General features: G+C 38.7%; 1 protein-coding gene across 8 annotated transcripts in view; it reads right to left on the bottom strand.

Annotated features, from left to right (window-relative positions):
- The window catches only part of FAT1 (FAT atypical cadherin 1), a 121,595-nt gene that overhangs the window by 31,020 nt on the left and 65,902 nt on the right, over window positions 1-24,673 (bottom strand). For 6 of the 8 annotated variants that reach the window (XR_004347869.1, XM_032618474.1, XM_032618470.1 and 3 more), the window contains 6 exons: window positions 15,731-15,792; window positions 13,643-13,972; window positions 13,073-13,283; window positions 10,710-10,849; window positions 5,920-6,195; window positions 5,582-5,792 (listed from right to left, as the gene is read on the bottom strand). Coding sequence is in view for 7 of the 8 variants with exons in the window: in XM_032618474.1 (XP_032474365.1) it covers window positions 5,582-5,792; window positions 5,920-6,195; window positions 10,710-10,849; window positions 13,073-13,283; window positions 13,643-13,972; window positions 15,731-15,792 (1,230 nt within the window). In the remaining variant the exon portion in view is untranslated. Of the gene's footprint in view, window positions 1-2; window positions 10,850-13,072; window positions 13,284-13,642; window positions 13,973-15,730; window positions 15,793-24,673 lie in introns of those variants that run through there. The other 2 variants (XM_032618475.1, XM_032618476.1) reach the window with 1 other exon arrangement.

Below are 24,673 nucleotides of genomic sequence, written 5' to 3' on the forward strand. Positions count from 1 at the left end.
ACTCTAAGGGCAAACTTTTCTGTTTTGTCTATAGATTATGAAAAGAAACAGAAGTAATATCACTCTGTACCTAAAGCCAAAAGTTACTCTCTCTGGTTGAATCAGGAATGTGTTGTGGAAGGATCTGGTTATCCTTCCATAAAAGAGTTTAGTTAATCATCTCCAAGAGTCCCTCAAAACCCCTTTGGAATATATTTATTTATCACTTGCAAACTCTCAAGAATCTTACCCACTATGAAAAGGGAAGACTTCAATTAAATTTAACAACTTAAATAGAGTTGGCCCTTATTTTATGCATTCGGGGACTTGATGAGTAAGCCTGTGTGTACTCTGCCCCACTTTATGGGTTTTTTTTTCAAGATTTCAGTAATATCCCCTGAATTTTTTCAGGTCAATTTAATTTCTAGGTGAGTGGTTCTCAACTGGAGGTGCTTTCACCCAGAGGGACATTCAACCGTGTCTGGACCCCTTTTTGGTGACCCCTACTTGTGGGGAGAGGGTGCTCCTAACCTCTAGTGAGTAGAGGCCAGGGATGCTGCTAAACATACCACAATGCACAGGACAGCCCCACAGCAAAGAACTTTCTGGTGCAAAATGTCAATATTGCTGAGGCTGAAAACTCTTAAGATTGTTTTACTTGCTTTTCTTTAGACATTTTCCAGCTACGTTATGTACATGTATTTAGCTGCAAATGCAACTCCACAACATTCCATAGTTTTGTGCCACTTGAGCTCTTCCTGAAACCAGGAGTTTACTACAGTTCTGCAGTTTACTCTCTTTCTGGGTAGATCAAGGCAGTGTGAGGGTCCTCAGATTCGATCCAACCACGAACCCTTCATCCCTTTTCTGTTTTATAAACAGAGTCCAGAATCATTTATTCTAGTCATAGAACTGAAGTGATCTAGTCTGAGGAGCTGCCGCAGGCCTTGCTGAGGCGGAAGATCATGAAGCTCCCCACGCCTGAGTCTTTAAAAGCTTACCTGACATATTTGAGGGGAAAACAACTTCAAACAAGAAGAAAGAATGCCTACTGATAACTCCTTTCATCTTGAAAATGTAGCATTTGTTAGGAGTTAAAAATTCTTTCTTTCATCAGAGTGAATTTATAGTGGAAAAACGTATAACTTGTTTCTTAGTAATAAAAATGATGTATTCAGTGATTAAAAAGAATCCCTTTTATAAAACATACTTTTCTTTAAATCTTGGAAAAATTGAACTATTACACTTTACCCAAAACAAAGTCCACTTGCCACTTAACCGCCTTCTCAAATTCTGTGTTCCTCGAGGTCTGCAATCAAGCACGGACGGCGCTTCATAGACCAGAATTACCTGCTGTGACTTGCAAACCAGGGGCTCAACCAAGCACTCCTTCCTCCACATCATTACTAGTAAACACTTCCTCTACAGCTTTCATTTCCTTCCTTTAATACATTTTCCAAAAATCCATGATAGTTCTTTCTGAGGCCAGACCCAGTCTGGTTTTCATTAAGTCTGCCTGGCTCTGCATCCAGGCCCCAAGGCCATGCCTCAACCTGCAACAGGACAGAGGTCCAGAATGTCTCCAAGCCACGAAGCTCTGAGACGAACCCTGGCCCACGAACGGGGTCATGCTGCCTCTGCCAGGCCTCGCAGACACTAATTTCCGGCCTGTCTGTACCTACGAGCGCCAGTGACCCCAGTTCTCCCCCACTGTGTTTTAGTTGGTTATTGGGATTCCAAGGTCCTTTCTCAGCTACCTTTGCATCATCCCCACTTCCAAAGCTGTGACTGGTTGACTGCTTGGGGGGCTGTGAAAACCTCTGGACAACTGTCTTCACCCCCACTCTTTACTACCCTATGTCTGTACTAATAAAGCAGCTGACCTACCATATTTTATATTCAGTCACCTAGATGCATTTCTCTTTTACTTTGTACAGTGGAAATCTTAAAGCTTCAAATACACAAGGCCTCACATGGAGGAATAAATGGATTTTATCTGCAATGAGAAGGCTCCTCAATCACGTGAGCACATCCTCATCTCGGAACCACTGGGCTTGGTGGGTCCCTGCCTGGAACAGTCTTCCGCCAGCTATTCTCACTGCCTCTCCATGCACGCATTCATTCATTCAGGTTTTGCCAAATGCCTCCTTCTTAGTAGAGAATGTGGTGGTGAGGCCTTCCTTGACCTCCCCATTCAGCATGGCTGTTTCTGTCCCATTACCCTGTTTTTTCTTTACAGCACATATTGTCACTTGTTCTTATCTGTTCTCCCACTAGGATGTAAGCTCCACTTAAGCATGGCTTGTTTGATTCATTATTTTATCATCTCTGCCTAGAAAAATGCCTGACACATAGGAGACACTCAGCAAATGTTTGTTGAATGAAACAACTTTTACACATGTATGGAAAGAAAACAAATTAAATACCAAACAGGTTGATCAGCAGCTTGAAAAAAATTAATACATTCATTAAAGTACCATATTTATATTTCTACTTGGTTTTGTTTCCCTGCATTTATGCTATACTTCAATCACTACCAACAACCACTTGTTAGATGCGGCACTTCATTTAAAAGTATTAGCAAAAGGAACGTGTCATGACTATTTGGAAATCTCTGATAAAAAATTTTTATTAGCAATGTGACATTCAAAACATTCTTTATTACTTGCAGTATCTCGACTTTGATAAAGACAGCTCGGAGCTTGTCAATGATAACAAGAAGGTTACACAGGAACACAGCTAGTTAATCAGTATATGGATCCTACCTGTATCAATACATATACTCCAGCAGAAACCATCAGATTTGCAGATGGAAAGCAACACCATATTTCTGTGGCAACACTGAGGGCTGCTGAGTGGCTTGAATGTGTCCTTGTCTGATCTAGTAATAGCCACATTCACCAAATATTGAAATATACATATGGCATTTGTGAACAAACTAATAGGGCAGTGACAGAAGTCTGTACTAGGTTGGGGCCTTAGTCATTCACTGTAGGAGAGATACTGGTTATTTCTAAATAGTTTTAAATTGTTCTTTCCATATGAACAAGGCAGTTATCTGGACAAACATGCAAATGTGTGCTCGTCAGCTATGACTGTATTACACATGTACACCCCAAAGGGCACATCAGAAAGCTGTGTGCAGGACCTGTCTCTTCCCACGGTGGACATGCCATGGATGCTGACTGCCCCACAGAATGGCAACCTCTGTAAAGCTTCAACTGTAATTACATTTTACATAAGTTTGGGGAAGAAAACCAATTCTAATCAATAAGTACATTTACGGAGTGTCTTCTATTTCCAGAGGTTATAACAGTTTTGAATTAACAATCATCTACTTTAAAAAAATAAATAAAACACTACAGCCCAGAGTATGGCACCGATGTGTCTCTTAACACCTAACTCAATTATTACTGAAAATATTCTTTAATTACTTCCTTTTTTCCCTAAAGACTCCTCATCAGACCAAACCTTTTGCTCCATAAATTGCTAATTAATCATGCAGTGTTATAGCCTGAATTTGTAACTACTCTTTTGAACTTTATTAAATGCAATCTGACACAAGTCAGAAGCAGGTGACTATGAATACACTGTTGAATGAAGGCTGTGTGACCATTTTATAGTTCCTACTATTCAACAGATTTACACACATACAATTCAACTGCATTTTAATGGTAGTTGTTTCCTGTAAAGTAACCTGTATAGCATGATTTTTACATTACCAAGTCTATCCAATTATCTTCTTTGAAGCCCAGAGTTTATATCAGAATAGGCCCTTGGTATTATCTATTCTTTGAGTGGAGACACAGTTCCATTCTTGGAATACCGTATTACTAATCCCATCAGTCATTACAAGCATTTAAAGAATGTGCATGCCTTCAGTCAGGCACCAACAATCATATTTTAAACGCCCAATTGCTGAAAACTATGTGAAAGCTAAGGGAAAGTTTAACATTTTCTCCTACACAAATCCAGTAAGTTTGTCTCAGGGGGGAAAACTATTTTATTTAAGTGCTCAGGCACGTACAAATGGAATGCGTGTTTTTAATGGTTAAATTTCTGAACCAGTGGAAAAATCAGTTTTATTCAGGGCACTAACTACACTATAACACATTTTAACACTGCAACCTTGGGCAGTATATGAGGTCTTATTTGTGAGGGATGGCTTAAGCTTGGTCATTTTCAGGGAAAGAAATGAAACTTCAAATATATTAAGATGAAAATAGTTTAACCACATAAAACACATTGATAAAGCAAAGAAGTACTCTCCATTTGCTCAGCTTTGGATTATATGATCTTCAGTTAATTGTACCTCTATCAATTCTAATGCCCAGAAAAGATACATAATTTCTAAATATGCAGAGGTATGGACTTACAGAAAAAAAGTTAAGTGGATGATCTCAATATTCTAAAATCACTATAGAGAAAGAATGAGAGTCTAACCTTTGTACTGACAATGGCACTGAGAAAGATGGAAAACTGGAAGCTGCCTTCTTGATATTTAATCACTTACTCATAGTATTTGGCACGAGTCGGGCAAGTCCCAAAGCTAGATGATTTCTGACTGAATAAATCACATGCCCTAAAGCAGATCCCTGTTTCAATCAGGGGCAGAATTCTTTTGCAAGCACATACATTTGTGGACCGATGGTAACCCCTACCTATCAAGCACAAGTACAAATGCTCCTAGCAGGGCACCGGGCATATAAAATGAGAGTCCACGGAATAAAGAAATGAATGAGTGAATAGCAGCATCAAACAGAAAACAGAACAACATTTCACTTTGTCACCACCGTTTCCTGGTGATCCTCCTTCTTGGAATTACCAGCAAGGCTCTGGACCTCTTGCCCTATCACACCCAGAGCTGTCCAGGCCCACAGTTCCAGCTGGTCTCCCTGCTTTGCTGTCTCCTGCCCAACTCCAGCAAGCCCCTTAGCCTTTTCAACATTTCTTCAAGCCCTCGTCCCAACCCTGGGACCTACTGTACCAACCCAATTCCATGAACGAAATGCAACTGTGAAAGATGCATGGGGGTGAAAGTGGCAGAAAAGCAAAGCCTGGAAGGGGTAGGAGAGGCATGGACACCCTTTATGAGACGTGACCCAATTAGAACTGGATGAGTTGGCACTCTGTCACAGAGTTTCCTGTTCTGCCCAAGAGAAGATATGCTCTGACTAAAAAAAAAATGTTAAATCACTAGGCCAGCCTTACCCTAAGAGTACTTCATAGTTTATGGAGGAAAACGATTGTGTGGTTAAAACCATTTTGGAAATCCTGAATTGGTCAAATAAAGTTTTCTTTACTGCAGGACTTCTCAGAGCCTTGAATTATGCTAATATTATGAATCTCCAAGAACATTACCCAAACATAGTTAGGACTCTCTAGCTTTGCTTTCCAATGAATTAAAAGTTAACTCTGTTTCTTTCTCCTAACATGTAAAATGGTAGCTATCAATTTAAGCAGTTTTGATACACAGAAATGTTTCAACATCTAGAACTAATTTTAGAAAAAACATACTTTCTAACAAGTGCAAAGTTATAAACGTATAAAAAAAAGCAGTTATTAAAAAAAAGCAGTTATTAAAGCAGTGCTCCAAAAATACCTGATTCGATAGAGTACAGCACTTCAGCATTTTTCCCTTTGTCCTTGTCCAGAGCTGTAACCTGCAACACAACTGAGCCGATAGCTGCTGATTCATAAACCCGCCCTTTGTAGGAGGAGCTCATGAACCAGGGGGCGTGGTCATTGGTGTCGCTGACATTAACAACAATCCGTGCAAAGTTGCGCTTTACAGGGACATCTTGATCTCGTACCTAAAAGAATCAGCATATTATTGATCCTGTTAAAGCTTTCCTTAAAATTGATTAAAGATCCCTCTCAATCACATGGAACCCTGCAGGAACCAAACAGTGTGTCAGAAGAATGAACAGAAAGCCCTACCATGACTGTGAGAACATGCTGCTGAATGGCTTCATGATCAAGTTTTTCTGCTGTATAGAGAGAGCCAGTTGCAGGATCAAGGCGAAATTTCTTGAGACTCAATGGATCGATACTGCTCTGCAGAGTGTAGATTAGTTTGTTTTTTTCATCTTTATCCACAGCACTGATTTGCAAAATTTCTGTTTCTGGTGCTGTGTCTTCAAGAATAACAACTTCATATTTTGATGTAGAAAACTGAGGACGATGGTCATTTGTGTCTATTACTTTGATGAATACCTGTGATGACAAAATTACTCACATAACAATAATATTCCTAATCATGATGTTTTAGTATTTAAAGAATCAGGCGGAAAAAATCAAATGCACACTGAAAAAAAAAAACCCTAATTTTTGAGCAAAATAAAATTCAAACATGAGAAATAAAAGCAAAATCCAGAATAAAAAACATCTTTCAAATTTTTCATTGACATATTACCTATATAAATATGAGTAAGATAATTAAAACGTTTCTAAATTCCTGAGACTAATTTTTGAGAGAAAAATGTAACACACACACAAATGTAACACACATTTCTTTCTGAAATGCAGGCTTAAGTTCTCTTAGGTCTCCGCAGAAATTTCTAGATTGCTCATGTAAAGATAAAGAATTTACTTTACCAGGATTCACAGAAGACTGATTTCCTGTATCAGATTTGCACCTGTAACTACCAAGCTACTGAGGTGAGTGTGCTGCTTAATGGTCACAGTATCTGAAGTTCTTGTTCTAATCTTTGAGATTCCAAATCCCTACCAATATTATGAATAAAAAGGAAAATGAGAAATGTGCTTTAAAATCCTTATATTTTTGTGATCACAAAACTACACAGATAGTAAGTACATTTATTTCTTAAAAGCAATTTAAATACACTCAAGAGAGAGAATTCTCTTAAGTAGGTCATAAAATAAATATTAAATAAAAACCTTAAAGGAAGAAAAAAGGAGATATTTAAAAACTCAGTCCCAAGTTAAATTAAAAAAAAAATTTAACTTGACAGTAAGAAGATTAATTTTCAGATTGAAAAGACACATGTGGATGAGGCATAACGGAAATCACTACAATTGTAAAAGATGGTCACAGTTATAAACAAGAAACATGAGCTTCACTAGCTCATATGGAACAAACCTCACTAGTCCGAATGGCACAGGAGGCCAAAGTCCTAGTACCGCATGGGGGAGGGCGGGGTGTTAACCACACGGGGCCAAGAACACGGACTAGAGGCCTTTCCATGAAGACAATACCACCGTTCTCCTAGAACACTGAGACCTCAGCGGTGGATCTGTAACATTAAACTATATGAACACTAAATGTATCCACCAAACCACAGAAAGGGTTTATGTGAAAGTTATGTAAACATTTAAAACTACAGATGCCTCACTCTGAAAGGTCAATGATGATCCAGAAGCAAAGGCTATAAAGATAATTTCTATAAATTAAATCACTACATATTCATTTCCACTACACAATTTTTTTTTTTTTTTTAATTTTTGGCTGCGTTGGGTCTCCGTTGAGGTGCGTGGGCTTCTCATTGCAGCGGCCTCCCCTGCTGCAGAGCACGGGCTCTAGGCGTGCGGGCTTCAGCAGTTGTGGCACGTGGGCTTCGCAGTTGCGGTGCACAGGCTCAGTTGCTCCGCAGCATGTGGGATCTTCCCAGACCAGGGCTCAAACACACGTCCCCTGCGTTGGCAGGTGGACTCCCAACCACTGTACCACCAGGAAAGTCCCTCCACTACACATTTAAAATTTATTTTCTCATGGAAGGAGTGTTGGGCACACACAGTTTACTCCTGCTCCAAGATCAACTGATCTCACCTAAATATGAACAGCTGAAGTAAGAACAACCCTGTTTGATAAAGCAGTTCAACTGACACACATTTCCCGGGCACGTCCATGCTCGGCACTTGCTGCATTTAAGGAGGGTGTAAAGAAGTATGGAGCACCCCTGCCCCCTGAAGCTTTCAACCTCACTGGGCAATGCCTTGTACATACAGGTTTCCTATGTTATCAAGGAAGTTTTCAGGAGTCCAGAGGTGGTGCAGGCCATTTAGGAAGCTTTCGAGGAGGAGACAAGCTCTGCTTGCACAGGTTTTAGGTTGGCAGATGAACGTATACTGGGGTAGGAGGAAAAGCTCAATCAGAGATGTGAAGGCGAGGGTGGAATGGAACATCCTGTCTCTCAGACACCTCAGAGGAGGACCCTGAACCGGGGGTGACAAAGAAAAGGAACAGGGAGAAGGTGGGGTCCGAGAGCAGAGCGTGGCTCCCGAGCAGAGGCTGAGAACTGTGTGGCCTGTGTGCTCTGAACTGTCTGTTGGGAGCAAATCACCTTCCGTCCTCCTCCCAGTCAGGAAGACCGTGCTGGTTGGCAGGCAGTGCAGGATGAATCGCAGAGACAGAGAATGGAGACAGGAAGGTGACTCAGTGCCAAGCAGGGGGACAGGAGCCCAAACCAGTGCTGATGTGCAACAGGGAACACGCAGGGAGCGCTCACTGGGGACAGGCCTGAGGGCCTGAGGGGCCAGCACCTGAGTGTCGTCTCACTTTGTCCTATGAGGGCAAAGTGGCTGTGCCCATTTTCCAGAGGAGAAATGGAAGCACAGCGGGTCATAGCCACCTGCCCATGCATAGGAGTAAGAGGCAGAGCCCCGATTCAAACAAAGTGGCCTGCTCCAGAGTATGCAATGCTGATGTTCCAGAGAAACTGAAAGAAAACAGGAAAGCAAAGCTGTTTCAAAGAAAGGGAAAAAATGTGAACTGGATTTGGTAAGTTACCTTGAGATAACAGATAAAGCAAAGTGACCTGATTTAATACTGGGCAACATCCTCAGTGGAAACAGCAGGACAACAAAGCAAGGAAAGCTGCTTCAACAGAGCACTGGCAGTTACATCACGATCCTCCGCTACTCCCCTCTGCGAGGATGCTCTCTGGCTTAACGGAAAACACTCTCCAAACCTCAGATCTCACACCTGCTGCTACCGACCGTGATGCGGCAAAACCTGTTCCGTTGGTTCCTGAGTTTCACCTACAAACAGGAATCTACCTGCTGTGTTCCAGTGCCTTGTCAGCTGGGTTCTGATCTGTGTCCCTCTTCAGCTGGTATTTGCTGCTCTCCTCCCACTCAGATTCCTATCTCCCTGTTCTCAGCCCCAGACTGGGAATCAAAACCTAATTACTTGTCATTGTTCCCTAATGACCCACACCTGGACAGGTCAGCCTGGGATCTGGACCGCTCTCTGATACTCTACCTCTCCCTGCCAGCAATTCACTAGGATATTATCAAGACCCTCTGAAAATGACTCAAAATAAGTTAGAGAAGTATGCCCGAAGCATTGAAATTGAAGAAATTCTGTGTCCCTGAGAGAATATATTTACTGGGTTTTATGGGAATTTTAGTCACTGTATTTCATACTAAGCTCTTAACTATACTAATGAAAACTACACTTACTGTGAGTTATGTAGTAAGTGATAAATGCTACAGGTAGATATATCATCTTTAGTAATGAGAAGGCTTGGCACAGAGGGTCATTTCTACTGGTTATTAAGTTCCCTTTGCTAGACTTCCGGTTAGTCAATTACTTGAACTGATCTACATACAGTTACACTCTTTAACCTTTCAGAATTACCCTGCTCAATTTATTACAATTCTTGATGCTTTTCTTCTCATTTTCATGCTCTAAAGTCTAGTTTCTACAATGAGAACAGTTACTGACAAGGCTGAAATTTTAATACTGTGCTGGTACTTTCACATGACAACCTCAAAATGACCCCAAAGCATGATTCATATTATCAATTTAAAATACATTAAAAATCACAAGCATTTGGACAAAGAAATAAGGTCATTTCACAACTGACTTTAAATTATCTATTCATTTATTAATTGAAAAGACAACACAGACTAATTTTTATTCTTCAATGCAACTAAATGATTTAGCAAATGATCTGTCTTAAGATTTAAAATAGTATAATCTAAAGATAGGAAATTGGAATTCAGAAGCATTTTATCCTCTAACATTTAATTTCTTCCTTTTACTTTTCACACACAGCACATTAAACACGAGGCTTTGGCTTTATCATTGTAATGTAAACTCCAAGAGGGCAGGATTTTGTTTCCTACTACTCAGCTTCTAGAACAATACCTGGCACACAGCAAGTATTTAAGAAGTTCTCAAACAGCCCCCACTGTGAATCAGAGAAACTGATAAGAAAGAACAGAACTTAAACGTAATTTATAGGGTTCTGACATTTCAATTTGAAATGCCAGTAATCGGACCATGTCTTAATCATCAGATAGGAACAAAGATATTTAAAGGAATAGAACAGTTTTATCAGTTATTTTACACAGCCTAAGGTAGTCAAGGGGGGAAAAACCCAAAAAAGTGTTTTAAAAGATAATTAATCACTTTAACCAGTTTTAATGCAAATGACTTGGACAAGTCATCCTTGACAGTGATATACTTTATACTAGTACAATTCAAAATGAGCGTAAAAATAAAAGATTCTGATGGCATATCGTGTTTTTTTTTTTTCAAGTCTTCTTTCAAAGTTTTCAAAACTGGTTAATTACATTCAAAACCTAAAACAGGATTTGCAGTGATATTTCATTCCCTAAATAAAAATCCTTGCTGTGTACATGTGCATAAACTATATCAAAATAGTAACGTCTGATTTGAGAACCTCAGAGGGCAGAATCAATTGTTCATATTGCCTGTGGACACTTAGATCAGAACACTGTATCATCAGCAATTTGCCTACCTGAGTCAGTATAGTGGTGGTTCCATCTGTAGCCTCGACTGTGAGATTGTAGTTTGATTTTTGTTCTGCATCAAGAGGTTTGGCAATAATGATGGTTCCAGTGCCCTTGTCCACATCAAAGTGACTATCATAGTTGCCACCTAGTTTAAGTTAGGACAAACATTAAAGTAAAAACAGGTCACGGGATGAAAATTTGTCATTTATTTTGTGGCTTTCTAATTTTTAATGGCAGTTTTAAAAAAAAAAGGAAGAAAGAAAGAAAAATTTCTGATATATTGGTCAAAGTGATTCCAAAGAGCTTTCATTTTGAAAGACCAGAAAAGAAGGACCAACTGGAAAGACAATGCTGGCTTACTGGAAAAAAAAAAAAGCTGAGCCATAACTGCCAAGGAAGCTACTAAATGAGAGGAAGCAAGAAAGCAACTCTGAAAACAACAACAAAAATGTTTCTAATACTACCAATGAATTACTTTCAGTTTGATTTTTCAAGGGTTCTGAATACCTCTTTAACTTATATCTCAGTAGCTACATTTCATATCATTTAGTAACCAAAAAGTTGGCCATTTAAAAATTTACTAAAAAAAATATTTTGTGACGATTTGAGCATATTGCTCTAATGAAATAACTATTAAAAACAAATGTTAACTCTGGAAAAAAAAATTGTGGGAGTTATCATTGGTTAGTCCGGACTCTTACTAGTTGAGAATTTTCACTATTTGAAAATTTTTCCCATTGCTGTCGTACACAAAGCTTAATGAAAAAAGGTTTCTGTGCTACTAACATTATCCAAATGCATTCCCCATCATATTCCAGATAAACTCTCTTCAAAGCCACTGAACTTGAGATACTTATATCAATGAAATGGAATGGAATGAAAATAAAGTCTAAACGTCATGACGAAGTTCTATTACTAAATCCAACCAAAAAGCAAAACAGCACACACACAAAACAATCTTCAGTTAAATCTAAAAATAAGGATCTAGGGATGTATGGAAAGTCAGAATGTTTGCAATTGGAACAGGCGACCATGGGCCCACTATGAAAAGAAAAAGCAATGAAAGATGGTCACTGGAAAGAAAAAAGTTTGAAAAATGGATGCTTTTCTTTAGATCTCATAATCTGAGGCAAATTATGTGATCTCAGCAGATACCTTCTGCTGTACAGTTCAGGTCACAAGTCATCTGAAAGATGTAAAACACTTCTCTAGCAAATGTGTCTCCTGGCACAGCCAAAAAGAAGCAAGCATGGAAGGCAAGCACAGAACAAGGAGAGCAATCAATCAAAGTGGTTCCAAAGGCAGTCAGTTTACACGTGAGGTTAGATGCTGCACAGTCTGCCCATCTGGAAATGCGATAGGAGTTACCGGACAGCAAGCAAACTATTCTGACTGCAGTTAACTATGAAAAGAATCTTTTTTGTTTATTTAAAACTAAACTGTAATGGTTTCGTAGGTGTTTATAACATAAACAATTTCATACAAAGACCAAAGTAGGGAAAACAGCCCCGCTGTCTACAAAGTTCAAGGGGTAGAGCCCAAACCCCTGTGCCCTGTGGTCCCTGCGGCTTCAACCCGCTGAGACAGCAACTGCGGCAGGAGGGCTCCGGGGTGAAGAGGGAAAAGGGATATTGGGTTCCAACCAAAGATAACCTGAACACGTACTTTTGATTTTAAATATACTTGTAATTAAAATACTGTGAAGAAATAAGAATTAAAAAACTAAGACGCCAAAGTCTAATGTGAAATTGTTTTAAGTATGTTGTATTATATTCAATATCTAGCTAAATTCAATGACAGAAAGAAAAGAATTGGCTTAGGCATATAATTTTTATCACAGGGTGATTTAATCTAGTGAAGCCTGCTTTCTACTGAAAATGAGGTAAATCAAACTTAAAAAGCCACAGTGGACACTATCCTTTATAACTTATAAATTAAAAATTTCAATCATATTCCCTATAAAATACGGACATGCGACAACCACATAGGCATAGTTATTTTAAACATTCAAATCATAATCACTAAAAATAGTTACGTGCTATATGTTATGTATCAAGAGGAAAAATTAAGAAGCTGTGTTTTTAGACCAAACGTTCAGATTTCTCTGTATCTCTTTGGTACACTTTTAAAAACTTTATTTTTATATTAATAAGGTACATACAGAGCACCTATTTTAAACAAGTTTAATATATGTTGGATATAGTGAAAAATTTTGCAAGCAAAATACTGCAGTTTAAAACAAATTCTCCACTTATAGGTCTTACTCCCAATTTTAAATTCTGAGATGTGCCCCAAAATCAGAAAACCAGAGGCGGGTTCCCCTCAGTGTGATCTATACAAGGATGATGAAAACCGTCATGAAGCTTACCAATGATGTCAAACCAAAGAGGTATGCCTGGAGGCTCAACAGCTATTACTCCAATCATGTGAGCAACTGGATCGCTTTCCATTACAGTAAAGGTAAAAAATGATTCTTCAAATGAAATTGGCTCCGGGGACGGTTTGGGTTTGGAGATCCATTCAATATGGAGTCGAGTGGTTGATGACTTTTGGGGGCGACCATTATCAACTGCCTTAATCTGTAAAATATGGGCAGAGGGGATAAAAACAGCAAATGAAAAGTTGCATCCCATAACTGAAGCATTGATTGGTTTGGTCTGAAACTGAACCAATTTCAAACATTTAATATCTATGTGGTATATATTCCATGTTAATTCCATATTCCATTTAATGCCTGATAAAAAGGGCAACCTTTTTATGCCATACTCAACATAGATAACGAGAATGACAACTAAAAAAGGGAAAAGCAAACCCATACTTCCCATTGTTAGGTACAGCACTGAGGCCATTTTACTGAATAGAGAGAAAGTTATGAGAGACATAAGACTAGATTAACGGTCAAATTATGGAAGAAATTCAAAGACTAGATCTTACTCACTGAAAGAATATCATATTCTCCAGCTCCAGAAAACTTCTTGGACAAAACCACTCCAGTTTTTGGCTCAATAAAAAATTTGCCATGTTCATTTCCCTCTTCAATGCTATAGGAGATTTCTGCATTGGGACCTTCATCTTTGTCTGTAGCTATAACACGATATAAAGGCTCGCGCTTGGTGTTTCTTTCTCGTTCTGGTTTTTCCCGCTCTGGGAGTCTGATTTTGTAGAACTTCTGCAGGAACTGAGGCTTGTTGTCATTTTCGTCAAGGATCTTCACAATTACTCTTGCAATGGTTGACTTGGGGGGACTACCATTGTCTGTCACTGTAACCTGTTTTTTTATAAAAAAAATAACATCAAGAAATGTTTTTAAAATATACTGTATAAAAAGTGAATGTCTTCTTCCTAATGACAATCACCTTTTCTATAAACCTCTGCAATTCACACAGCACTATGGACACGTACCGATTCCTCACTCCGACCACAGCCCTGTGAGGGGGCAGGGCAACCTCTCCATTTTCACAAAGGGACTGGGGGCAGGCCGGGGGGAGGCCAGGGGCTAGGAAAGCACTGGCTCTGAGCCCTCGCTCTCTCCTTACCCGTCACCCCTCTTCCTCACATGCCCTAACTGTAAACGTTAAGCTCTCAAAAACTCAGTATTTTTAAGCGAAGGAAGAGATACATGAAGATTTTGCTTTTAAATATTTAGAGTCCTCTTGTACATGCTTAAAAATAAAATCTTCACATACTGCATTTAAAAACTGTCATTTTTAAGCTTCATCAATAAAATAAGTTAAATCATCCGATTAAAATACATGCTAAGTAGCAGGCCTTTTAATACTAGCAATCATCATTTTATTTTGCCTGGCTCTCTCTTTTCTTGTACAGAAGATTTCCATGTTTGGTAGGGTGAACATAAACATTTAAATTTAAGACCAACTTATTAAATGAGATTTTCAGTAAAAGAAATGTAAAGTAACTTTTATTCTAAGTAGATTATTATGTATTCATTTTAGGAATGAAGATCTGAGATTCTTGAGGGTTACGCTGGTGAATGCTTCTGAGTGCATGAGAAACCATTTCACCCTCAGATCCAATGTTCATTTTCAGTTCAGTGTGCACATTAAAAGGGATGGCCGTAGTTACTCCCCTCACCACGTCATCCCAAGTGAATTAATGAAATGCTAAAAACATTAAAGTAGACTTAAGTTTTCTGTGGAACTATGTTCTTTCTGAAGCTTGGCAGGTGCAAATTCTGTTGTTTATAAAAGTGGGAATGAATGTATCTCATGGTACTTGTCAAGAGTACTTAAGTAAAGTAGCTGCTTTAATTAAAGCACATGATTTGCCTTCCCAAACTCTCAAAATGAAACAAAATTATAATTGCTATTTTAATTTTAACCTCGCAAAACATTTCCTTTTGATCAGTTTTCATGTGATCTTTAGGAAAAAAGAAAAATTGAAGAGAAATACAACCAAGTACTATGCTTTGTAGCATTCGTCAATTCGTTTCCTCCGTTTGGGTTCCATACCTAGCAGCCGGGCGACACAGCTTTTAACATGTTACTAAAAATACTCTCTTCTTTAAGACAGTCAAATCAATGCCAACACTGGCCCTCAAATAAATTACCACAAAAGGACTACAGAGAAACATACACGATATGTAAACTAATCTTATATCCTATCAATATCTTAATATCATCTTCCAAGTCCTAAGTACCTTATACCTGCTCCCACCCAGACTCTGATATTCATTGAGAAGAGAGGGCTCCGGAGTGAGGCGGACAATTAGCAGGTGTGTAGTGCGGTTCTAATCAGGGTGAGGGGGCCGCAGCAGGGCGCCACTGTTCATAACCTGCTGCCTTGGATATTTTGGCATCTGTCTATCTTCTGGGGGTTGACAGGGGTGTAAAGCAGACCTGAACTATAGTCACAACATTTTCTTTATTTTCCTTTTTATTAATGACCATAAGGTGATATAACGAAATAGCAGCAGCTCTGAATTACTAGATAATATGAGTAAGACTGCTCTTTCCCATATTTATGATTACGAGATTTCTAAAATTATTAAAAGTAAAGAAATGCTTACTTCTAATATGTGTTCACCTTGCTGCTCACGGTCTAGTTTCCTGGATGTAGTCGTGATGAGACCTATAAAATGATAGCAGTTCATGAATCCTCACAAAATAAAGGTAGTTACAAACTACTGTAACTGAAACCACACACTGAGTGTAGAAGTTTGAGCAAATGCCTAACTTATTCTGAAGAGGAAAAAATTATTAATCCAGGTAGGGTTATTTTATTTACAAACAACATAGTTTATACTTTCTCATTTTAATGATCCTTAAAAATATTAGATGAATGACAGAAGTATTAAGAAAGCAGAAAAACTCAAATCAGTTACATTTAAAGAATTTGTTTAGTAGTTGCAATATACATTTTGTCAGAAAAGATTTTTTAAAAGTGGGATGAAGTTATCCAAGATTTCAACCTCATCCATATCTGCTGGGACTGCTGCAGGGATGATTAAGAATTTTCAGAAAAAACTTCTGTAACTAAGGACCACTGGAAAATATAATGTTGACTATGATTTATTGTCTTTGGGTCGTCTACCCTCAAAAATAAAGAACTGTTATAAAAAGTATTGTGATTTTCCAGGTAATACTGCTCAAATAACAATCATTTAATTTCCCCAAAAAGGAAGAAATGATCCTCAAAGAAACCCCATATTCTTTATTTCTTTGATTTTTCTATCAAACTAGAATAGCTATAGTTTAAATCTCTCTCTAGAGCTTCAACAACTGCTAAACTGCCAACATATGTTGGAACCTAGAAGGCCATTAAAATTGATGAAATATATTCTTGTACTTCACAGAAATTAAAAACAAAATTCCCCCAACCACTAAAATAACCTCTGCAACCTGTGTTGATAACGGACAGGTGCAAACTGAGTGATTCTGAGGCCTTTATGTGACAAATCACCGCTAGGACTAATCCTTCTCCTGCCCAGCTTTCTGTGGTTTTCCACAGAGAAATACCTCAAATAACTCATATTTAAGAACAGACTTTATCATTCTAATTGATTTTCTATTAGCCTAACTAATTTCACAAAACTACTAATTAAAGGCTATTCAAAATGTTTCCCTAAATTTGGACATGAAAGACTTATGTTTTCATTTAATTCAAAGTTTTTCTTTTCTTAAAGTCACTAAGAATCTACATCAACATTATCTTCCCCACCATTCAATGAAGCAACACTCTCTTTGTAATAAGGACAACAGAAGACTATATTGTAAGCTAGAATCTGGGGTTTTTCCAAAACCGTACTTACAGATTAAAAGAGGTTCAAGGAAAATGCTTCACAATGCTTAATGGTGTGAAAATGTGGCTTACTGTGGCACAAGCTTGATTTTCATTAGTCGAAAACCTTTTAAAGTTAATCCCTTTTTTTTTTTCCTGTCAAAGTTTACCACCCTTTCTGATTGTCGTTTTAAGCAATTCAAGAATGACAGGAAATTGCTGTGATTAGTCCCATCTAATTGTCCTCATGTACCCATCAAAAACTTGCTGTTAATGGTAACAGCACAAAAGGCCACAGCTTGGCATGTTCACAGCAAGATAGGGTTCTGCTCTGTAGACATAATCATTCATTGCAGGGATATCTGTTAGCAAATAAGTATCTGTAGCAAATAAATAAATACCCGTTAGCAAATACAATTTCCTCACTTTACCGTTTCCTTATAGCACACCAGACTGCTAAAAAGGATGGACTTACATCTGTATTATCAATTCAATATAAAGACAAAAAGCAAACCTGACCATCTCCTAGGTTTGGAGTTATTTGCATGCTCTCTATACTTAAAATTAATTCTCTCTTAACTCAAATGGAATATTAATTCCATTCAAATGCAATGAATCCTAATGTTCCTTTTTATCCATTTTTTTTTTGTGCCCAGCTACTCCTACACACTCCTCCACCTCTCAGCTTAAACATCACTTCTGAGGGCTCCCATGACAGGCCTAGCCTGGGGTTCTGCTGCTGGGCCTCCCAAGCTCTTTCATTTGCTTTATCGTAACATCACCCACGGCACTCCTTTAAAAGTCTTTTTTTGTATCCTTCAAAGTCCATGAGACTCTGCCTTCCCTGTATATCTTGGTTATATTGTTATATCTCTGTTATCCTAAAGAAACACTTAAATGTGTGAACACATGAATTTCTTAAAACCATAAAAGAACAGAATTTTTAAATATGCATTGGAGGAAGAGAGGCACGTAAACTACACTGAACTTGGAAATGATACAAATTTATAGCTTATATAGGAGCTAACAGAAAACCATTTAACATATATTTACAGGTAAGATGTGTCAAGCACTGTGACAGATGGTCCAGGTGATGGTGACGTCCAACAGACATTTAGAGGCACAGATGTGAAGTGCAGGGAAGTCAACAGAGGCAGAGACAGACTTAGTTATACCCTAAGTACAGAAGAGAGTATGAAGAATGGTGAATGGTGGGCCTACCAAAAAATAAAGGGTGGGCCAATCTTATTAAAGTAGGGGCCATGAGTGTTTAGAAAGCCATGAGGAAGCCTAAGGAGCAAAGGCTGGAAGGGAAGCAGGTGTCCCAGAGGCCACAGGCAGAGAAATTTAAGGAGGAAGTCTCTCCTCCAAGTACTTCAGAGAAGCTTGGAAGAGAAGATCAAGTGAGAGCCAGGGAGGCAGGAAGCAGACCAGGAAAGGAATTTCTTTTACGAGGAGGAGACCATTCCGCAGGCTAACAGGGTGTATGTAATGAGTGACTGTAACCACGAGGGAAGATAAAGATCCAGATGTGAACTAACCAGTACAGCAGCCACGAGCCTCATGTGGCTACTGTAATTTAAGTTACAGGTAAGATCTCATGAACATGAAAGATATTTCAGACTGAAAAAAAAAAAAAGACCTTTCTTCCTAGATTCGCACACTTGTACCAAAAGGAATCCTGTCACAAGTGTCACAGTTTTCTGGTCCTGAACACCATCACCAGGGAGGGGCAGTGCATGTATGTCCTATGGGGATGGCGTGAGGTGGTACAGCCCCTAAGAGAAGGGGAAAACAAGTGCTTCCTGTGGAACTTCCGTACAAAATGAACCCCAAAGAGAAAACAAAATGTCCTAATGAAGCAGGCACATACTAGGAAAACCGTGGATGCGCTCTGGAGGTACAGTCAACTGCACCGGGAGGGGAACACAGTGGAAATGCTACCCAAGTACCGCACGCTCCAGACACACCAACTTAGCTCTAGAATTCATGATGCATTTCACAGCCACTTTCACCTCTGTAATTTCTGCACATCTCCATCCTGCTAATCCTTCCACCGTGCCTGCCTCACAAACACCTATTTTCAAAAACGAATCCAAAGGGTACCTTTTCTATATACATGTTATTGACCCTGTAGGTATTGAATATCTAATTAGTGTATCCACTTCTTTCATTGTAAACACTGGTGCTCACCTGTAATGTTTATTACTAAGTTCCAGAAGGAGCTATACTTAACTGAAACAGCACAGTATTTCAGAAATGGAGAGAAACCTTTAAGATTACCAAACTCAGCTACCTGAGCCAAAGATAAATTAACTTGTTCCAATTCACCAGTAAGTCACTGTCGGAGCCAGGATTCGAATTTAGTTTTCCTGAGGCCCAGATGAGAGGACTGGGGAATTCTTCCCCACTCCCCATCACGCCACACTGCATAATTTACTGCATCATGGTATTTCAACTCTCCAGAAACTCTCAACTGTGACTTACACGAAGTTTAAGAAAAAAGAAAGCTGGCAATGTTCATCATTAGTCATTTAATAGGTCCAAAAAAGCAAGTTAGAGAGTAAAATAGAGTGGGCGAAGGCAGAAAGAAGCATATGCAAGTGCTGCCTCTTGTAACAACTTTATCTTTCTTTTCTCCTGAGCTCTGCTAAATTAAAAACAGAAATGAAGACAAAAAACTTCCTTGCCCTAAAAAAACAATCCTTTCTGTAGACCAATACCATTATAAATGTAAGTGGACTGAGTGAGCAAATACGGCTTCTTCTCACCAATTCACAATTACAAGTTTGCCCCATAAATGTATGTAGAACTAAGAAACCAAACTTTCCTGTCTTTATGAACATCATTAAACTATTTACAGCTTTTCAATGCCACTATAGCACTTAGAGAAGACTCCATTTAAGACAGGATGTTAGATTAACTATAATGCTTTAATGTAAGATTTTAATATTTGACATTTCTTATAAATCAATACCAAAAACCACCTCCAAACTTCCCAGAGTTCAAGAGATCAAATGGACTTCACGAGGTAGGCGGCACGTAAAGGTGAAATTACGGGATTAGTAGGTGAAGATAACGAAATAGTCCATGTTGGCAAAACTGTATTTATGCATTCATTCAACTATTTTGTGCTGTCCACTCAGAATGCAGAGATGATTAAGACAGACTCTTGTTTTCAAGAAACAAGGTCCGGAAGGCAAAGACTACATTCAAGAAACAGTGAGGTAGATGAGAATGTAGGGCACATATAGAAAAGAGCACAGGTCCTTGCTGAGGGCTCTGGATTCCAAGGAAGTTTGAACTTGCTTGGATGATGTCTGGTCATCTCTGTTGTTCCAAGAGACAACCAACCCACCAGCCAATATGTGAGTGGGGCCACCCGGGACCAGCCAACCTCAAGCCAGCCAGCCAAGTGAGACCAGCACTACATGAAAGAGCAGCCAAGCCTGGCCAAATCAGAACTGCCCAGCAGAATCTTCAACTAAATTATGGTGGTTGCTTTAAGCCGTTGAGTATTAGGATGGTTTGCTCTAAAGCAAAAGTCAACTAATGCATCAAATGAGCTCATCTCTAATTGTTATTTGGCTTACTAAATGCTCAGGTATTGTGCTATGAGATTTAAATGTATTATCTCATTCAATCCATATGTATATATATATATATATATATATATGGCAATATCTGTACCATAATAAATGAATTAATATTTTTACAGGCTCAGAGATTAAGTTGCTTACTCAACGTCATCAAGCAAAGGGGTGAGACGGGAGTTCAGTAAACACAGAGCACCGGAGTCTGAAAGCCACATGAAGAATGAGAGAAGCCAAGGAGGGATGGAAGGCTTTGGTTCTGGAAGAAAGGGCTTGAAACGTCAGCACTATGAATGAAACTAGATGGCAGCTGGAGAAGAAAAAAAAAAAAAAGGATTTCTGAGTAGGATTAAGGTCCAACTGCACTGAGAGAGAAAATAACTTGCAATCTGCAGTTTTTGAAGAACCAAAACTGTGAAAGAAAAGGTCCTGGCTCTAAAAAAAAAAAAAAGTTGCATGGTCATGTGTTCACCTTGCTTGGCAGAAAATTTACTTTGAATCATTTTCCAACTATTCTACTTGAAAATAAGCAGAGGAAGGGGAAAGATCAAGGAAGAAACAAAAGTTTGCTCACCTAATTAACATTTCCCATTACTCTGATTATTTTTGTCTAACCCCTGCAACAACTTTGGCCTTCTTATCCTTTTGCTTATTTTATAGTAATGCGTGAACTATAGCATCATATGTGCCAGAGAAGCACCATCCCACAGAACTTTCTGCAATGATGGACAAGTTCTACAACTGGCACTGTCTGATATGGTAGCCCCCAGCATACGTGGCCACCGAGCACTGGAAATGTGGCTAGTGTGTCCGAAAGGCTGAATTTTTAAATTAAATAATTCAAATTGTCACAAATCATCTCTACTCCTTTGGAGAGTCTCCAATTTCAAATTATATATGTCAAAACCCCAAACTTTAACATCTACAATAGTCAGAATCTTTTCCTGTGGTTAAAATTTGAAGCAGTATTTCAATAGCAAATGTATTTGTTACCAAAATCCAAATTTTGTAAGCATCTAACAATGAAAAAAGCAAAAATTTCCAAGATTTTGACACACTGATACTGCTCCAACAAAGCCCCCTTCCTCCTGCCCCCTCCCTCTCACTAGTCTCCTCACTGGACTCAGCTGGTGATGAGGAAGCCTGGTTTGCTTTTATCAGTTTACAGATGCATGTGAACACCTAAAAATCAAGAGTCTCTGTGTTTAACAATGACTTTTCAAGAATCATGATTTTACCAATGTACATTTTTGCTTTTGGTGAACTCTTGCTAAAACCAAAAATTAATGAAATGTATGTTTATAAGCAATAATGATGTCATAAAGTTCGCTAGCTCAAAATCACCCACTTGTTCAGTCTGTACTATGCTATTCAACTTATTTTATAGAATGTCTTCCCCAAATATGTCCTTCTGAGACACACATATAAAAGCCAGGACAAGACAAGGCCCTTGTCCTCAAAAGCATACAATTTCCTTAAGGAAACAGCCCTTGTACCTCTGTATCTTTTTCACAATGTTTTATTAATCACAGCCCTATTCTGACTAAGCCTTGACTGTAAGTATGCACTTCGGGTGTATTATTTTCAACTGTTTTCCCCACTGATTTTTCTGAAACACTTGAATCTATTCTGTTCTTCACTAAGTTTAAGAAATTTCATGGTGGCACACTTGGTGGTAAAGGGAGTATTTAAAGTCTTAGGTGTCTCCAGTGTGGACAGCGTAATTTCTTCAGTAGTTGTTACTACCGTGATCTGGAAATTCCATTTCCATCTTTCTACGTTCAAGCCTTACTTTAGCAGGGCTTGTCCCCAGGACATTGAGTGTGCTTTAGTAATCAGCAACACCAAAGACCATTACAATAAAACACGTGTAACATCCCAGTGAGGACACTGTGAAACGTACTGCTCAAGCAACTTTTAGACAAGTATTATAAACCCCCCAAAGACTATACATACACATATATATGATATGTAATATGCGTACACACCTTCATAAAAGGTTAAACCCCAAATTATTACCTGTAGTTACTCCTGGGGACAGATGGGCCAAAGAAGAAAGGTAAAGAGGAGGGCACCTTCACTTTTTATGTCATACACTTCTAAATTAACAAGTATATTATTTAAAGAAATTTAAACATTAAAATATTTTAAAGGTCAGCATGAAAGGATACAGAAACGTTTACTGGTTGAACACGAATCTCAAGCTGGAAAGTCTCAAATGATTTTCTAAAAACTCTGAAGCATCCGGCCATGTATGTAAAAAAATAAAACTTCTTAGAAACATTACAGTGGCATATCTCTTATAATTTTTTCTAAAATGTTTTTGAAACTAAATTTTAATGAAATGTACCATACATTCTAAAGTGTCCTCTCACTGTAAAAACTAAGTTTGCTAGAGCCAGAAGGTCTTTTAAAATATTCTAGCCCAAATCCTGAACTTTAAAAAACAAGGGGGGTTTCCTTGGTGGCACAGTGGTAAAGAATCCACCTGCCAGTGCAGGGCACACGGGTTCAATTGGTCTGGGAAGATCCCACATGCCACGAAGCAACTAAGCCCGTGCACCACAACTACTGAGCCTGCGCTCTAGAGCCCTGGAGCCACAACTACTGAGTCCACGTGCCACAACTACTGAAGCCCGCGTGCCTAGAGCCCGTGCTCCACAACAAGAGAAGCCCGCGCACCGCAACGAAGAGTAGTTCCCTCTCTCCACAACTAGAGAAAGCCGCATGCAGCAACGATGACCCAGCACGGCCATACATACATAAATATTTTTAAAAAAACAAGGAAATGTGGTCCAGGAATGTTAAATTAATTCCTGAAGGTCAGAGTCAGCCGCACAACTGGAACTAGAGTTGAATTCTTACCAAAGAAAGTGTTCAGAAGTCTCTGTGGCTGCAGCCATTTACAACCAGAAGTGAGCACCAGAATCACGAGGAATGATGGCTAAACCCACATTCCCACCCCCACATCAGAGCCACTGCATCAGGACCTCCATCCGTGAGGACCCAGCTCACACAATTTCAGAGGTTTCCAGGTGATGTGGCAATCCATCCCACGCCAACCACCTTGGGCCAAGAGCTTACAAAAATAGAAAAAAAAAAATCCATGCCCAATTAATTAAATTTTAATTTAATTTAAATTACTAAATATTTTAATAATTTCATAAACACAGAATTGCTTTTAGTCACTGTAATTATCACCACTGGCCATATTCTGGAACAAAGTATATTATCCATTTCTCAAAAACACCACTTGAGATACAGAAAAACGTTAACAAGACTAGGGATTTAGGAGACAGAAACAGTACTTAAGAACCATAATTAATGTTGCAGAAATGCTACTTCAAAGAAATGGCCATGAGAGTCCACGTGACGATTCCAACTGCTCTGAAGTTACTTATTAAACCTAAAACATCTCCCAGAATTTTCCTGACAAATCTGCAACTACTGACCCAAATCATTAAATCCTCCTAGAACGTAAGTGAAATGTAGCCTTTCCAATGTAAAAGAAAATTATCTAAATGGCAGTTTCCATTTAACAGCATATTTCCCTTCTTTTTGGAAATGCCTTTTGTAGTATGTTGAATGGTGGCCTCTCTCCAAAAGATAACGTCCAACCTGAAACCTGTGACTAGGACCTTATTTGGAAAAACAGCCTCTCAAGATCTCAAGATGAGATCACCCTAAATTTATGATGGGCCCTAAAATCAGTAAGTATCCTTTTAAGAGAAAAACACAGAGAGAGGTTTGAAATACCCAGAAGTAGGGAAGGTAGAGGCAGAGACTGGAGCAATGCTGCCACAAGCCAAGAAATGCCAGGAGGCACCAGAAGGATTCTTCATTAGAGACTCTAAAGGGATTGTGGCCCTGCCAACACTTTGATTTTGAACATATGGCCTCTAGAACAGTGAGAGAATAAATTTCTTCTTTTTTTTTAAGCCACCCAATGTGTGGAAATTTGTTACAATAGCCTTAGAAAATTAACACACCTTTTTATTTGAATAGCAAACAAAAGTACTGAAAAAATACCAGAAAAAGAAGAATTAGGTAAGAACGGCAAATAATTGCATAATCTAAAGATAACCACTCATCTTATTTTCTATGTTTTATTACTGTCTTCATTTGAAATGTCTTATGAC

Source organism: Phocoena sinus, chromosome 21, assembly GCF_008692025.1.
Source record: "Phocoena sinus isolate mPhoSin1 chromosome 21, mPhoSin1.pri, whole genome shotgun sequence".
NCBI classification, from domain to species: Eukaryota; Metazoa; Chordata; class Mammalia; order Artiodactyla; family Phocoenidae; genus Phocoena; species Phocoena sinus.